Here is an 18,761-nt window from a genome sequence, read left to right on the forward strand (position 1 = left end):
TTTCAAAATAAAAGTAGTATATATCATATAATAAATATATATAATATTTAATAAAATATGATATCTTACAATCAATAAGTGTGCCATCTTCTGTGCTTCTCTTGTCAATGGATCAACAATAGCAATGACATCAAAGGACATATCATTCTCCTGAGAATTTATCTTTATAATGCTAGAAAAATAAAAAATAAGATGAACAATGATCAGTTAAGTTTATTCAATTGCCTAATTAATCTTAGCTACGTACATTCTTATAAATTTCTTTCTTTCTCACTGGATTAAAAAATCCTGGTTATTTCACAGAAGAAAATGCAAATTTAAAAGTTTAATGTTTGCGTTCAATAAATTAGAAAACTGCAAAGAATTAGAGAAAATGAAAGTAAGAAATTATGGACGAATTATTTTTAAAAAACTCTTCAAAGAACAATACTATTATAGTGAAAAAAACTATAATTTTAAGCCCCCCAAATTCTCATGGATCATACAATGTAAAAAAATAAAACAGGGGCTTCCCTGGTGGCACAGCGGTTGAGAATCTGCCTGCCAATGCAGGGGGCACGGCTTCGAGCCCTGGTCTGGGAAGATCTCACATGCCGCAGAACAACTGGGCCCGTGAGCCACAACTACTGAGCCTGCGCGCCTGGAGCCTGTGCTCCGCAACGGGAGAGGCTGCAACAGTGAGAGGCCCGCGCTCCGCGATGAAGAGTGGCCCCCACTCGCCGCAACTAGAGAAAGCCCTCGCACAGAAACGAGGACCCAACACAGCCAAAAATTAAATAAATAAATAAATAAATAAATAAATAAATATTTTTAAAAAATAAATAAAACAAAGATGCTTTTGTGTTAAATATATTTTCTCAGATTTGAGAATGACAGAATTAACTATTCAGTACTTCTATTAAATTTACTAGTTTAAAAAACCCAACATATTATAACAGGAAAGCTCAGGGGAAAAACACCCAAATTTTTCATATTATTTTGACCTAAGTCATCCTCTCCACACCTCCTCCTTTCTGACATTTCCATTTTGTATTTCACTGATCTAAGTTAGAAAATGGACTAATCTTTAAAGGAAAATGTTGGGAAAATCATTAAAGGCACAGAAAAGGCCAGAGATAATCCATTCTATATTTAATTTAATGAAAAGTTTAAAGGATATATTTAATTAAAAGTACAGAACAGTCCAATTGATTACTGTTTTAACACTGCAATAACATAGGAAATCAGTTTTTTTGGAGATGTATAAATTAAATATCTTACATATTACAAAGGTAAAAAGATTACCAAATCAAACTGTACCCCTGTAAGATTACAGGGATCTTAGTCTTCTTTGGTACAAGAAGACTATAAATATCTAGACTTCTGCAGTGAAATAATTTCTCAGCAATCAAATAAAAGCTAATATAAAATTCACTTCAAATATGCGTCTTCTGACATAGAGAGATGAAAGACATTTTATTTTATATGCAGTTGATAAGATTTAATAATGTTTAAACAGGAGTGTCAGAATCAGACAACAAATCCTGGTAGATAATTGCTGCTAGAAACAAGGGTTACAAATCAGATGTTTTAAATTAAAGAGACTATCTACAATGGTTAATTCCTTTAGTTTTCTTGGTGGAAATTTTACAAATTACTGTCATACTTGTAGCACTAGTCAAAACTGGTTGTTTTCTATATGCTTCATGAGACATTACTATGGCTAAAGTAGGCATCTGTTTACAGCTACTTTAAGCTTTTCCCCCCAGACTACTACCAATTCTGTGAGGTTCTATGAATCAGAATCCCATAGTTCCCATCATCTATGTAGTATGTGTGTTGGTTCGGCTGAACGACATTTTCCAGAATTCCCTTTCCTTCACGTTTCTGGTGGGTGGGCCAAAGAGAGATTCTCAGGATATCTGGAGGGCAGGAGGGGGGCGGCCTCCATTCTCTAGCTCACACACTTTTTCACTGATCTGCTTACTCAATGTCGTTGGCATGAGGCCCCCACTGGTTCTACCTTCCCCAAGATCCTCCTTCTACTCTCTGACTCCTAGGTCATGTATGTGTGTTTAGCATTGTGATAGGGCTCCCATCTTCTGCAGGACACCTGCTATGTATGAAGGTCAAAGGCAACAAGAACTGACACAGGTTTCAGTCCATACTTGTGGGATTCCAACCTGCTCTTGACAACTCTCTCTTGCTCTCTCCCCTCTTGACAACTACCTCTCTTCCTAATTGCCTTAAATTTTCAGTATCAGAACTTAAAGTTCCAGTATCAGAAGTCAACAGCCTTACAGAGACTACTTAACCAGCTCCCACAATTGTGTAACGTCAAATCCTATAACAATTCATTCGTTCACACATACATACGTACATAAATTCTTATCTATACACTTCCCAATATACATATGCATATATATATACCACACATGCATGTGTGTGTGCAACAGTGATTCTACTGCTCTGATTGACCCAGACTACACAGCCCAGCATTGCTAATGTGTTTCTCTCTTTTTCTAGGCTTCCAACACAAATGAAATCCAACAAAGTCATTCCTTCTTCAATAAATTAAGACCTTCAATCAGATTATCATTAAGTCTTGCTGACATGGATCCTACATTTAAGGTAAGTATCCACATTTCTCCCCTGATTAATACGAGTTGATTTTATGGCTTAACTTTCAGGTTCAATCTTATTTCTCTTATTTCCAAGTTGTGAGAAGCACCTCGTTATTTGTGTAACAAATACACATAGCTACAATGCATTAAATAAATATCTACTATACTTAAGACAGTAGGCCTGAATCTCATAAAACCCCTGAAGGGTAGGGATCATCATCTATATTTTATAGACTAAGAAACTGAGGCTAAGAAAGGTCACATAGCTAGGTAAGTGGGTAGACTGGGATAAAAAGCTGGTCTTTTTTTTTTTTTTTGACAAGAAAGCTCATGCTATGCCATACAACCAAAGTTGATATGGATAAATAGATCATACCAACATGTGTAAACACACAGAAGGAAAAGTTAAATACCTAAATTATACACATGAACTCAGAAAAATGGAAGATTACTGACTTTGCATTTTAAAAAAGGCAGGCATTAGATGAGTATGTATTATTGTATAAACACAGATGCATACCAATACACATATACTACATATCCATTTATAAATATTTGTAACAATGCCACAGAAATAAATAGAAAAAAACTGGAGAATTGTAAACCACTGTCACAAAGTCACATCATATCCTTCTATATAAAAGAAGGCTTAAAATCAGCAGGACACGTTGATTGATATGAGAGCTAAAGAAAGAAAACAGACTACAACAACAATAACCTATGAAAGATCAAATGTTTCAGACATTTAATGTGGGAGTAAACAGTTCCAAACATATCAAAATCCCTAAATATAACATAACCATGTAACAGTATAGTGATTAATGTTTGCAATGATAGTTGTGAATAATTCGTGTTAAATTATTTCAGCATATGGTATTTAAGAAATCAAAGACGTTTGCAAAAAGAATTCCACTAAATGTGTTTAAAATACTTAAAATTACAAGTATTGAATCTCAGTTCAGTTATCTGAAAAAAATAAAAACTTCACTCCCAATAGTGCTAGATAATTTCTCTTTAGAAAGTAAGTTTTCCTAAGGATGATACTACTATACATGTGTGAAGACACCTCAAAAGATAGACCTTCTACAGCCAAAGAACGTGTTATCTTGTAATACAGTAAACAGAAGCAATATAAGATCGCATCTACCATAAAATCAGAAAACTTAGAAGGAAGTGCCAGCCATTTCAGAAAACTTAGAAGGAAGTGCCAGCCATTTTAAGTTTACGATAAAGTAATTTGTCTCATTTTAGTTTTATAAGAGCAGTGATTAGAAAAAGAAAATAAAACATGTCTATAGTTTAGTTACATAATGTCTAACTGATTATTTTTTCCCATTCTAAGTGGTCCTTAATTTTTAAATTAAAAAAAAAAGTTCCTGCTGGGGACTCAGATTAGTTTATGTATGTAGATAGAGCTTGATGAATTTTATTTCAAATATCTTAGAGGAGAAGTATTATACAGTAAAATTATAAACTAGTTTATTATTCTAAAACAGTATTTCTCTGATGGCTCTTTGTGGAAACCTAATTTTTATGAAATAATAAATTTTTAACAAAAAAAGTGTTCCATGAATAAGTTACCCAACTGCTGAGTTTACCAAAAATGAACTTTTCTTTTGTTTTCTTTTAACCACACCACATCTCATAATCATCGATATGTTGATGCACACTGAAAATCTCACTCCTCCACCACAAAAGATTTAGTATTCTCTAAATTTACTTGACTACAGTTTTTCCCTCAGAAGATATCTGTCAACATCTCAGAGTAATGTTCCATAAAACACAGTTTGGGACATTCTGTTGTACATGTCTACACTTTATTAAGCAGAATTCTTCAGTAACTGAGCTTTTTATACATTGATAATATAAAGATATTATTATTTATAAAGATTATACTGCAAAAATTCCAAATGATCTTGAATGTGGAAGAAAGATGAGAATAAGACAAATCATACTAGATTTAACTTACTTGAAACTACATATCCTATATATATATCTGTGTGTATATATATATATGTCATTTATTTACTAGAATATAATTAACTAAAATTTATTTTCCCTATCTTGTCAAATACATTTCTTCTCTAACAACTTTCAATTCTACTTTAACTTTTGTTATATTGTGAATACATATGGTAACCATAATTCAGTATAGGATGCAGTGACAGAAAAAAACACAGCACTAATACATCTTACCTGTGATTCTCCTCAAGAAATGTGACATCATACCGAGATGCATGTTTAGGTAAAGAGGAAACAAGGGCATCGATTTTCATAACAAGGTCACTCAGGCTGGAGAAACAAGATAAGTGAGTTTTGGGGGGGAAGAAAGGTCCATACTTCATGTCACAATTAATGTCTCAAGAAAGGGGAATTTAATGTAAAATATCTCCAATAGACAAACTGTATATAAATGACCTTTCTTCCAAACTTGTGTAATTTGTCAAAGTAAAATGACTGCTGCTTTTAAGGTCATCCTATTTTTTCTTATCATTGAAATGATACTTAAACACATAAGTGTTCCTAATAGTGTCTATAAGAATATGGAGAATCATTCAATTCAAGTCAATATTTGCTGAGTGCTGGTTATATATCCAAGCACTGGGACCCATGTAGGAAAGAAAGAAGAGCAGGAAGAACAAAAATTAAATGATAGAATAACTATTTTCAAAGAACTTTTAATATAGTTAAGAAGCCCAGATTTCTTTGGTTTCAAATTCGTTTGAAAACTAAAATTGTACAAAATAAATACCTGGATTAAATATTACCAAATTAAAAAATCCATAATAGAGAAAATGTATATGTTCAATGATATGCTGGAACAGAAAATACTAGCTGAACTTTAAGAAATGTCCCCCTCCACCAAAAAAAAAAGAAAGAAAGAATGAGAGAAAAGATAGGCATCTCCATTTTATAAACAAAGAAATTTAGAGTCAGGGTGGTTGAGAACCAGAGTGGTTGAGAGATGTCAGCATCTCTCTACTATAACATGTTTTGCTGGACTACAGGTCCTGTACACTGTATATTATTTTTATTTGTAATACCTACCATATATTTCATAGAGCATTACATTTAATGGCCACTTAATAAACATAAAATAAATGGGTTAATCCAAACCATAATCTACTCCTAAACTTTCTTAAGGTATTTATTTATTGGCCACACACTCTCTAATACGTAAATTTATAGGCACGCTGGAGGAAGAGCAAACATAAATTAAAACAATCATATGAAAAGATACTCAACTTTACTAGGAGTCAAGGAAGTGCAAATTAAAACAAGATGCAATTTCACATCCATCAGATAGGAAAAACTAACAGGTTGCGTAACACCAAGTATTGGTGACGACTTGGGGAAACGAACTCTTATACATTTCTGGTGGCAGTGTTAATTGTTGCAACTCCTTTGAAGGATAGAATTTAGCAACATCTGGTAAAGCCGAAGGTACATCTCTCCTACAGCCCAATAACAACACTCCTCTACTCTAGAGAAACTCACACATTGTACAAGGACACATGTAAACCAGGTTCATGATAGCATTTACATAATAGTAAAAAACTAAAGCCAAGTTAACTGTACTTCAGTAATGGAGTATATAAATGAACTGCAGTATATTCACAAAATGAAATACTAAAAAGAAACTGAAATGAATAAGCTCGCTCTATATACATGAACATGGATAAAGCTCTTATGGAGGCAGACTGCAAAAGGAGCCTATGTATAATAGCGTATCTCTAAAAAAGTCAAGACTTTAACACAATAAACACTAATAACAGATATTTACATATGAAGCAAAAGTATAAACACATATATGGGAATCATGCACACAACATTTGAGAAAATGGTTACCTCTTAGGGAGGGAGGAGAATGGGACAGTCAAGACAAATAAAACGAAATATTAACATCTACAGTTTGGTAGTGGTAAGCAAGTGGTTATCGTCCACTGTTTCTTTATATTCTCTACATGTCTTTTATTATATCTTCTGTGTGTATTTGAAACATTTTCTAATCTTAAAAAGAAAAAATCGGATACAAAATACCAAACTCCAAAATGATTTGCTTTTACAATTTTGAATACTTACTTCTTTGAGTTGTCTTCTGTATTTTCAACAATGTCTTCAATTTTCTCTACTAAATTAGTCAATGTTATCTTTTCCAACAAGTAAAAATCTTCTGCACAGAAATCTTCATCTAAAGGTCCTAAGAACTTAAAAGCAGTTATATTATTGTATATCTTCTATAAGATACCAATTTGGGACAAGTATTTTCTTATCAAATAGACATTTCTTTAAGCAAATATTGATTAGAGATTAAACAGATGGTGGCTATTAATCCCACCATTTACTAAGTCCCCTGGGAAACAAGAGAAAACTATTTCCTCACTTTGATATTATAAATAACATTTGCATCAATACCAAAATCAATGTGGCAAAAAAATCACCAAATTATTTCCATTTGAAAGTTTTACTTTGAGACATAAAGCTTCCAAAAACCTAAAGCTTTTCATTCTAAAGTAAGTTATGAAAGCAACTGTCTATATTCCATAAGTCTTTTAATTTCAGTATTTTCCTATTAATCTGTAAATTGTAGTCAACACTATGTAGATATGAATTAATATATAAACAAGGCATAAAAGAGCAAAAACCAAATCCCATAATTACTTAATAATACCAACCAATCTTCATCTAACTGATGCTGTATAAACTGTTTGGAGCACAGCAAGGTCTTGTAGATTAGCTTTAAACCAGTAACTACAGAGCAGGGAAGCTGTGAAATTACCAGATACCTGAATTTCTCAGGATGGCTATCCCACCACAACCACTCCAACTCTACTACCGTTATCATTTTCTGGAAAAGCTAATACGTGCATCATCATAATATTATTAACGTAAGCCTGATGTAGAAGGTGAGCCCTGACATAGTCTTATGCACTAAACAATTAGACTTAATGACAAACAACTAGAAAACATGTCAACCAGAATGAAATGGTTGGGGTGGATTTTTTAAAATTAATTAATTAATTAAATTTATTTATTTTTGGCTGTGTTGGGTCTTCATAGCTGCACGCGGGCTTTCTCTAGCTGAAGCAAGTGGGAGCTGGCTATTCTTCGTTGCGGTCTCTAGGCACGCGGGCTTCAGTAGCTGTAGCATGCGGGCTCAGTAGTTGTGGCTCACAGGCTCAAGAGTGCAGGCTCAGTAGCTGTGGCGCACAGGCTTAGTTGCTCTGCAGCATGTGGGGTCTTCCTAGACCAGGGCTCGAACATGTGTCCCTGCATTGGCAGGCGGATTCTTAACCACTGGGCCACCAGGGAAGCCCTGCAGTGCATTTTCTTACTTCCCCTTCATATGCTTCTGCAATTAATATTTTCTAAAAATTAATGAAGTATAGTTCTTGAATCTTTTCTCATTTGCTCACATCAAAGGTGATATTAGTTGGAATGTTGGCATCCAGCTAAATAAATACCATGTTCACTTTAAACATAAAACCTGGGCTCTTAAAAGTACAAAAAATGGGCACTGAAATACTAAAAGTACACATATAAACATTTCATTTCCTTAAGACTTGCTATCATTTTTAAGGTAACTTTCAAAGCACTTTTAATGCTGTATTTTTTTGACTGTGAATAGGAGAGGCCTGGGAAATAGCTGAATTTTATCTATACCACTTCTAGTGACTTGAGTAGTTTTGTTAATAACTTAGAATAAGGAACTAAAATCTCAAATTATTTTCCTAAGGGATGAACAAGATTAGGTATCTTTACTGATAAAATTCACCAGAAAACTGGCTCTATTGCACCTATGTAAGTTCAGTGTCAAACAGCTAGGAGAAACTTGGTTCTTCTGTGTCTTAGTTCTTCTACTTAAAGATGAATATGATGTTTGTGGAACAAAGCGACTTAAATAGTATAAAATCACATAATGGCCAAATTGGAAAATGGAACATTAAATTTGAAAATCACGTAATAGTACAATAAAACCTATCTGGAGCTTAAATCTTCTTTACAATGTTTTGGAAATGTGATTTTTCAGTTATACAGAATAACTGCTATAACAGAAATGCATTACCTCATTTGACAGATCATTATAATTTTAGAAAACTCTGTTAGAATGTTCTTCCACATACCGAGCTAAAAATCTCTCCCCACTCGTGGAAGTTGGATCAACTGGGCTTGATTCTATACTGAGTCTCAATGAATACAACGCAAATCAAATCTATACATGTACCCATATTTCCCATGATAGCCTTCAAATATTTAAAGAGAAAACAGAAGTTAATATTTACTGAAAATTTACTCTGTGTCTGGGGCTATTCTATGTGTTTTATGTGTAAAAGTATATTTAATCTCTCTGGCAACTTTAAAACAGACTATTACCTTTTCCATTGTGCACATGAGGAAACCAAGTCTTGCAAAGGTTATACAATTAATGGTGCAACCAGAATTTAAATCCAGATTCGCCTAGCTAAAACAAAAAGGCCTTGTTTGTTTCCCTTCTCTCTTCCACACCACATCTTTCATCAATTTGTAAATATGTAACATGATCAAAATAAATATAATTATAGCATAGCATTATTTAGGGTTTTGTTTAATCTTAAAATATATAGATTTTTAATTCTTTAGCATGGCAGTAAGAAAGTATGAGATCATGATTACACCCCAGTTTTGATCATTTATAAACAACTTTAACTTGGAATATGTTTCCATTCTAATGTAAACATTTGGACAGGTTCAAAATGAAGATTGATTCTAAAATGTCAGAATTATTTTAATCATTAAACTATCTGGTTCAGAATTATAACTATCTGTTACAATTGTTATGATTATTGTGTTTCATAGCATTACTCTGAGACACAGTATAATATTACATTATAGTTCATAAACCCTAGTACTTATTTTCAAATATATCATACTTTTGTATTCAAACCACAGTCCTACAAATAAAAGCATAATCAAAATTACAATTTTCCATTAGTGGACACAAAAAGTCAATGTAATCTGACTTAATATCTATCTCTAGCCCCAACCTCTCCCCGAATTTAACTCATACGTTCAGCTGTCAACTCAACCAGTCTACTCAGAGGTCCAGAACTGAACACTGAACTCTTAATATGTCCAGAACTGAATTCTCTATCTGCCCTTTCCACTGCTTCTGAACAAGCCCACTCCTCCTGCAGTCTTACTTTCCTTAAAACAGCGGCAGCTCAATTCTGCCAGTCACGTAGTTCTCTTACATCCCACTGTGAGTCTGTCAGCAATTCCTGGTCATCCTCCAAAATACATCTCACGTCTACTTCTCCCTAATTCCAATACAGCCATTCTGGTCCAGCCCACCATCACATCTCACTTGGACTACTGTAATAGCTCCTAACTGGTTTCCTAACACCTACAGTCTACCCTTGATGTAACAGCCACTAGTGATCCAAATGGAACGTCAGTTCATGCCAATCCCCTGCCGAGAACCATGGGCTTCTCAACTCATTCAGAGTAAAACCCTACCTGACCTGGCCCCCAGGTACTTCTCTCCTGTTCTCTTCATATCTGCTATTCCTAGAACACACAGATGTGAGCTCGTCTCAGGACCTCTGTACTCACTGTTCCCTCTACCTAGAACGTTCCCCTTCCAGATATGCAACATGGCTCGCTCCCTCACCTCCTTTGGTTCTCTGTCCAAATAACAGTTTATCAGTAAGGACACTATTTTTTTTTGGTCCCTGCCCACCAAAGTGTAAACGCCACAGAAACATGTTTGTTCATTACTATACTCTCAGATTCTAGAAGGATGTTTGGTTCATGGCAGATGCAAAATTATATCTAAATGCTTTTGTCAATTTCAAGGAAAGTGAGACGAAAACAGTTCTAAGAGAAATAAGTTGAACATAACTATATTTGTTATCACTAATATTGATCACAATATCTGAATTATATTAAACAATGACAACAAAAACATAGGTTAGCTTTTCTGTAATGTATCAACATAACCAAAAGGCAAAATAACAGATACAGCAGGCTGTAATTTTTTCTTTTTATCTCTTAAAATGCCTGACAGAGCTGAAGGTAGCCATATACTTTAAAACTGTTCTAAAAAGTTAGATTTCTTCCCAAAGCAACTGTTGGAAAAAAAAAAAGCAATGGCTTTCGCACAGCTCATTATCAAAATTCACTAATATTTTATATTATTGTAATAATAAATGGCAACTGTTGTCACCAATTGTAAAATAGCACTGTACACAGATGAATCCACGTCTAACTATTTTTAGGAGCTAACACAATTAGCTCAAGAACTGTTACACTGAAGCGGAAATATGTGATCTGTGGATGCTTGTGGATGAGTCCCTCACTATTCTCCAATTTCTATTATTTATAGATTCAGATAAGAAGGAATAAATAAGCATAACTTTAAGGGAATGATGATACAGGAATGAAGCACGCAGGTGAATAGAGCTCATAAAAATGTAGAAAACAGAGAAAACACTACAGCTTTAAAGATGATTTAGGGATACATAATTTGATGCTTCAAGCAGAGATAATGTCAAACACACTGCATTAGTTGATTTCTAAATATACCTAAGCACCAGATTCAATTTTTAAAAACTTAAACCATTCCTGAGAAAGAAAACCAGACTATCATACTAAAAAAATATTAATAAGTAGCTATCATCCACTAATTTTGTACGTATCTATTAAAACTCCCTAATTAATCAGAAACACACGTGTGATATACTAAGAGAAAAAAGTGTAATATAAAATTATATATATATATAATAGCATTATAGTTATGTATTTAAAAAGACAGACATGGCTATGTAGAGTAGAAAAAAGGGTTAGATGGTAAAACAATAAACTATTAATAATAAATTTCATTAGGATGGTGGGAGTAAGAGTGATTTTTACTATAGATTTTAAAAGATTATATTAATTAATATTACTTTATAGTTCAAAACTTGCAGTATTGTTATTTAACATAATCAATTGTAGAAAAAAGCTACAAGAAGAAAAAGATGTCAAAATGTACTTTTTACACCTACTTACAACAGTGATCAATCACAGTGCTGTAATGTATACAAAATTGTTTGTTCTAATATTTATATTATAAAAGCTATCCCAGGCTTCCCTGGTGGTGCAGTGGTTGAGAGTCCGCCTGCCGATGCAGCGGATACGGGTTCATGCCCCGGTCTGGGAGTGGCTGGGCCCGTGAGCCATGGCCGCTGAGCCTGTGCGTCCGGAGCCTGTGCTCTGCAACGGGAGAGGCCACAACAGTGAGAGGCCCGCGTACAGCAAAAAAATAAAATAAAATAAATAAAATAAATAAAATAAAAGCTATCCCCTAAGAACATCCTCAGCCGCATTCGAGGTTATCACCAATGGGAGGGAGGGGTGAAGAAACAGGTACTGTGCCACGAACTGGACATCTCAGTGGCCATTTTATTTACGCTGAGACCTGTCTGGCATGTCTAGCACATGAGCACCGTCCTCTGTGTGTGTTGCATCAGGTGTGCTGTGACAGAAAACGTTTGACACCCCTGTATCACAGTGTCATCAAGAAAAGTGAGCAATTGCTTTTTTTACTTACTTTCCCATTGCTGACAACAGCTATTTCTCCAGGATGCAACTTAAGTACATCTTGACAGAACAACTGGTGAGTTCGAAAAATATTCACTCCAATGGTATTATATTTTTTCTCAAAAGCATTTTTATCCATTCCCTAAGGTAGAAGTTAAGAATGATAAAACCAGTAAGAGAACAGTAAATACATTAAATAATTTTTTAAACATAGCCTACTTTAATATATTAGTATAAAATTTAAAATTATATTAACTTGTGATTTTAAAAAGTACTATTTTGTTCTGAAACCACATTTTAAAAAAGAATCCTTCTTTGGCAAGGCAATTACAATATCTGTAAATCCTGTTATGAGTAGATAAGAGTTTGCTACTCATTCTTTGAGACTTTTGGGTGGATTACTGATTAGTAAAATGCTTGGAAACATCAATTTAAATAAAATTTAACATTAAACAATGAAATACAATGTTTATTAAATTCTGAATTCAGTACCTCCATTTTGGTGTGTTCAATTAAAAAAAAATACTGTTTAAAATAGAAATACTCTGCTCATTCCATTATACCAATCCCATGAAACCAATTTAGTAATAGTGCATTTAAACTCTGAAATACAAAAGTAATCTTCTCCATCTCAAACTTTCATATGCATACAAATCACCTGGGTGTAGATCCGGGAGGGCTTTACATTCTGACGTTCTATCACGTTCCTTGTACTCCTGCAAGGTCAGAAATGTTCCCCTGTGCTGTCCAACACACAGCCACAGATGGGGACTGAGTGCTTGAAATGTGGCTAGTATGACTGAGAAACTGAATTTAAATTTAATTTAAGTTTAAAATAGCCACATGAAGCTAGTGGCTACAGTGTCAGACAGTGTAGCTCTAGATCTTTATTTCCAAAACCTCTGTCTCAGTCAACCCCTCTCTGACCACAAGCTGCTGACCTTCCAGCTCATTCATCCCAGTGTCACCAGACCAACCATTACTCAACCCTTTAGTCCACTGACCCTATCACTTATTTACTGTCCATCACACTTCCCATATTATCATTTTCCTCCTAACCAAGTTATACCCCAGAGCCCTTTACTATAACAAAAACAGTCCATGCTCACCTCCCTCGGATGCTTCCCCTCAGTTATATTCACCTGGCAAAACCGCAACTCTGGTTAAACACAACTCTGCTTACTCTGCAACTGGATCCAAACAGCTTTACGACAGTTGGAGAAAAACATGCAGCCAACATTGATCTCACTTTCAATTTATGGTCATTAACCTCAAGTGCGCCCTCAGAAATCTTACTATAATGTTTTTAACTCACTTTCTCACTCGCAGAATAATAGAAAAATATTTGACATTTTCTCCTCTACCCTCGAACCTCTAAGAGCAACTACTCCTATTCTAATACTTAGCTAGTGACTTGACCTTCTTTTGAGAACAAAATCAATCAGAAGTAAAGTACTCATCTTGCTACCACCAAATAAATCTACCCCATTCTTCGGCCAATATTTACAGCTTGTGCACTGGATCCCAGCAGCTCTTACCTACGCAAAAACTATCCTCCCACTTTGCTCCGCTCCATATCATCTTTCCTCATTTTCTGGATGGACTGTTTCCATCAGCATACCAAAAATAAATGAAATCCTTCCATGACCTCAAGTCCTATTCTAGCTACAGAATATTTCTCTGTTCCCCATATAGGAAAATTCCTTTAAAAAGCTACCTATACTTGCTGTCTCTGTTTCCTGATTTCCTATTCTCTCTTGAATCCAGTTCACATTTATACCTATCACTTCACTGAAACTGTTCTTATCAAAGCCACCAATGACCACCTTAACAAATAAAATGGTCCATTATGAAGCCTAATTTCAAGAAATATGGCATAGTTTATCATGTCCTCCTTGAAATACTTGCTCCAGGGGGCTTCTAGGATATCACTCTCTCCTGGTTATCTTCCTAACTCAGTGGCTGTTCCATCTGTCCCCTCTACTGGATCATCCTTTTCTTGTGTTCCTCTACATGTTGGAATGTTCCAGAGCTCTTTTTCAGTCCCTCTGTTCTCCAACCCCTGCCCCACTCACTTCCAAGGTATTTCATCCAGTTTCTTAGCTTTAAATTATATATAATGTTGATGACTCTCAAAACAAAACAAAACATTATACCCTCCACTGATTCCTACACTTATTTACTAAATTGTCAACTCAACATCTCCACTTGAATGTCCAACAGGCACCTCCAACTTAAAACATACAAAACTTAACTCTTGGTCCCCTATGTTTCCAAATCTTCTCTTCAAGACTTCCCCATCTCAAAAAAAAGACACCACAATTCTAGCTGTTCAAGCCAAAATCCTTGAGTATTACTTTCACATGTCTCACAGAATTGTCAGCTCATCAAGCTGACTACAGTTGTAGCAAATATTATGTATATACCATCTCACCATGTCCACCACCAATATCTACTCCAAGACACCATTATTTCTTACCTGGATTGTTGCAATAGCATTCTAATTGTTCATCCTGTTTCCACTCTTGTTTACCTACTATCAAACCTTCACATGGCACCCAGAGTCATCTTTTTCAAGATTATTTATCTCACAAGATTCCTCAATGACTTTCCATTATACTCAGAAAAAATTTCAATTCCTTATCATGGCCTATAAGTGCTTGAAATATCTGGGATTATGTTTGTGAACTCATTTCCTACTAGTCTCCCCATCACTCTACTTTGGTCATGATGACCTTCTGCCTATACCTCAAACCTGGCAAGACTGTCTCTGTGTCAGGCCTTTAGACCTGCTGTGTTCTGAACCTGGTATATTCTTCTCTGTAAGAAAGTCTGTAGACTTTCCATGGCTTGACTTCTCATTTCATTCAGAGCTCTGCTCAAACATCAGCTCTTTAGAGATGACTTCCCTTGACCACTCCAGCTAAAAGAGCATCCCTCAAACTGTTTACTTTCTTATATTTCTTTATATCTTTCCAATACCACTTACCTGGTCTTTCCCATTACAATGTAAGTCCATAAGAACTGGGACTCTATCTGCCTTGTTCATAAGTATTATCTCCATTGTCTGGTAGACAATCAATATTTTTTTTTTTTTTTTTTTTTTTTTTTTTGTGGTATGCGGGCCTCTCACTGCTGTGGCCTCTCCCGCTGCGGAGCACAGGCTCCGGACGCGCAGGCCCAGCGGCCATGGCTCACGGGCCCAGCCGCTCCGCGGCATATGGGATCCTCCCAGACCGGGGCACGAACCCGTATCCCCTGCATCGGCAGGCGGACTCTCAACCACTGCGCCACCAGGGAGGCCCAATCAATATTTTTTGAATGGATTAATGAATCTTTCTTCCAGAGGATCAGCTTCTGTCTTTAGAATTTTCCCTGTACTGGACCCCTTGAGTGAAATAACTGAGGATTATTCACATAATCCTTTAACTCCTAATTCTTCACATAAATACAAATCCTAACTAGAATGCCTTTAACTTTAAGGATCATGAAGTAGTAGTTGAAATATATGAAATTTGATTTGTTAAGTGCCTCTATGCAAAGCTGTATCATGTAACATGCATCTTTTTCCACTGTAAAGTTTATTATCCCCATTTGATTATACTTAATGATTTTTTTTTTTTTTTTTTTTTTTTTTTTTTTGCTGTACGCGGGCCTCTCACTGCTGTGGCCTCTCCCGTTGCGGAGCACAGGCTCCGGACACACAGGCTCCGCGGCCATGGCTCGCGGGCCCAGCCGCTCCGCGGCATGTGGGATCCTCCGGGATCGGGGCACGAACCCGTGTCCCCTGCATCGGCAGGCGGACTCTCAACCACTGCGCCACCAGGGAAGCCCCTTAATGATTTTTTAACATGATATCTCCAAGCACACTGACTTATACTTTTGAAATATGCAAGATACTTATTATTATTTCAAACAAATAGCTACTGACCTCAGTAAGGAATGTTTTAATTTTATCTCCAGAGTAAATAGCTGTAGCAGTTTCTTCCTCTGCCAGTTTCCTGAGAAAGTTTCTCAAAAAGCTGTTTTTCAGTGTAAGAAAAGCTGCCAGGATTCCTCTGGAAATAGCTGTGTTATCTTCATCTATTTTTGATGTAGGATTATAAATAACTCCCAACCGACCATGAACACTTATTTCCTGCAAAACACATTTATAGGTGAAAAATATCAGTACCTTACCTATCCTTTTACAACTGAACTTTCTTCTTTCCAATTAAGTTTGCTCGCTTTACCATACAACATCTTTCACTGTCTTCCTGTTGAATGTATTGAATGCGGTATACCACTGAAATAGTCTACAAACAATCATTTTATTAACTAATTCTCTCCTCTTTGCATCATGATTCTTTTGGCCTCTTTTTGTATGTGTGTGTGTAAACTAACACACATAAAAATGCACAAAATAAAACTGTAGAGCTCAGTGAATTAACCCACAAAATATCGTCCAGGTCAAGAAATAGAGCACTGCCAGCAACCCAGACATCTTTCATATCCCCTGCCAATTACTTCACCTTCCCACTTTCCTAAAGACAACCACTATCTTGTCATTCATAGGAATAACATTCTTGCTTTTCTTTATATTTTACCACCTATGTTTTCATCATTAAACATTTAATCTATTTTGAACATCATATGAATGTAATCATACACTATATATTCTTTTGTGCTCTTTTTCCATTCCACATGATTGTGAGATTCACCAACACTGTTTTGAGTAGCTACAGTTACTTTTTTTGGTACCACACAGAATTCCATATGAATGTACTCTCCCTTATCTATTCTACTGACGCTAGACCTTTGAATTTTTTTCACTTTGGCACTCTACAAACACAATATACATATCTTCAACTTTAGAAGATGTTAAAGAGTTTTTCAGGATAGTTGGACTAATTTTTACTCCCACCAGCAACGTATGAAAGTCCCACTACCCCAGAGCCTCATAAACATTTTGTATTGTCAGATTTTTTAATTTAAATCATTCTGGTGGATGTGTAAAGATATCTCATTAGGTTTAATTTGCTTTTTCTCATCACTAATGATATTAAACGTTCTTTAACATGTTCATTGGCCTCTTTTCTGATTTGTCTGTTGAATCTTTTGCCAGTATTTCATTGGAGATAAATACATTTTATGTACTGAGTTATAAGGGCTTCATTTCTACGACTTGAGTGCTTTTTTGGTTATCCGTATGCAGATAACTTCTGCTAGTCTGTGTCTTGCCCTTTTGTTCTCTTGCTGGTGTGTTCTGACAAAAAACAGTCCCTAATTTCAATGTAGTTGAATTTACTGGTATTTTTCTTCATTGCTACTGGGTTTTGTGTTCTGTTTTACAAATCTTTCCCTTCTCTCAAGTCCTAAAGATAACCTTTGTTACCTTTGAGAACCTTTATTATTTTGCTTTCTATGTTTAGATCTCTATCCATTTGGAACTGATTTCTGAGTGTGATGTGAAAAGGAGAAAGTTTAAGAGACCACCCTTACTGCTTTTTAAGGTCAACTCTATCATAAAGCACGTGTAGTATATACATGGGTCTGTTTCTGCATTCTCTATTCTTCTTTCACTGCTCTATTTTTTCTATCCAAATTGTTTTCAGTCATATAGCTTTATGAAAGATCTTGATACCCAGTGGAGCAATTATCCTACCTTCCTCTTCTTGAAGAGTAACTTAGTTATTCTTGGTCCTTTGAATCTCTATATAAATTTGAGAATCAGCTTGACAATTTCCATAAAACACGCTCAGATTCATATTGGAATTGCACCAAACCTATACATCAATTTGGGGAGACCATCTTTAAAATACTGACTCTTTCAATTCATGATTATGGTATATCTCTCCATTCATGTAAGACTTCTGAATTTTCTCTCAATATTTTATTGTGTAAAAGTCTTAAACATATTATGTTTCATTCATTCCTAGCATTTGATATTTTTGATACTATTATAAGGGATATTTTTATTTAAAATGCATTTCTTACTTGTTGCAATGCTTAGACTTAATTCTGGTATACTGACCTGTTAGGCAGCAACCTGGTTAAACTAAAAAATGAATTCTAATAATTTTTTGTGGATTTATATGTATTTTCTGTATAAACAATTTGGAAAAATGACAATTTTAATTTTTCCTTTTTGATTTTTATACTGTTTATTCCTTTATTCACTTGTTTAGCATTTTTGCACCTATGTCCATACGTAAGAGTGGCCTACAGTTTTCCATTCTTATATAATGCCCTTTTATGCATTTGGTTTTGAAGTAATGCTGACCTTATACAATGAGTTGAAATGTATTGCTTATTTTTCTATTCTCTGGAAAAAAATTTGTGTTAGATTGATGCTTGGTACAGTTTACTAGTATGGTCATATAAGTCTGGGGTTTTCTCTTTTGAATATCTTAAATTACAGATTTAATTCCTTTGATAACTAAAAATGCCTTCTTCCTACCTCTGTCATGTCCACAGAATCTGAGTAACATCCCCTCTTTCTATCAGAGCACTGATTGATTGGGTCTGCTTCTCCATATTTCTTGACCGGTTTTACCATGTGTTTCTATCAATTCTCAAAGAACCAAATTTTGGCTTTGTGGACCTTAACTACTGTAT

General features: G+C 35.1%; 1 protein-coding gene across 1 annotated transcript in view; it reads right to left on the bottom strand.

Annotated features, from left to right (window-relative positions):
- Positions 1 to 18,761, bottom strand: part of UGGT2 (UDP-glucose glycoprotein glucosyltransferase 2) — a 175,963-nt gene that overhangs the window by 56,979 nt on the left and 100,223 nt on the right. Inside the window, exons 21-25 of the mRNA XM_082602399.1 lie at positions 16,096 to 16,302; positions 12,175 to 12,306; positions 6,687 to 6,811; positions 4,800 to 4,895; positions 70 to 172 (exon numbers count right to left, since the gene is read on the bottom strand). Of these exons, the coding sequence (XP_082458525.1) occupies positions 70 to 172; positions 4,800 to 4,895; positions 6,687 to 6,811; positions 12,175 to 12,306; positions 16,096 to 16,302 (663 nt within the window). The remainder of the gene's footprint in view (positions 1 to 69; positions 173 to 4,799; positions 4,896 to 6,686; positions 6,812 to 12,174; positions 12,307 to 16,095; positions 16,303 to 18,761) is intronic.

This window comes from Mesoplodon mirus (genome assembly GCF_964341445.2).
Source record: "Mesoplodon mirus genome assembly, chromosome: 17".
Lineage (NCBI taxonomy): Eukaryota > Metazoa > Chordata > Mammalia > Artiodactyla > Ziphiidae > Mesoplodon > Mesoplodon mirus.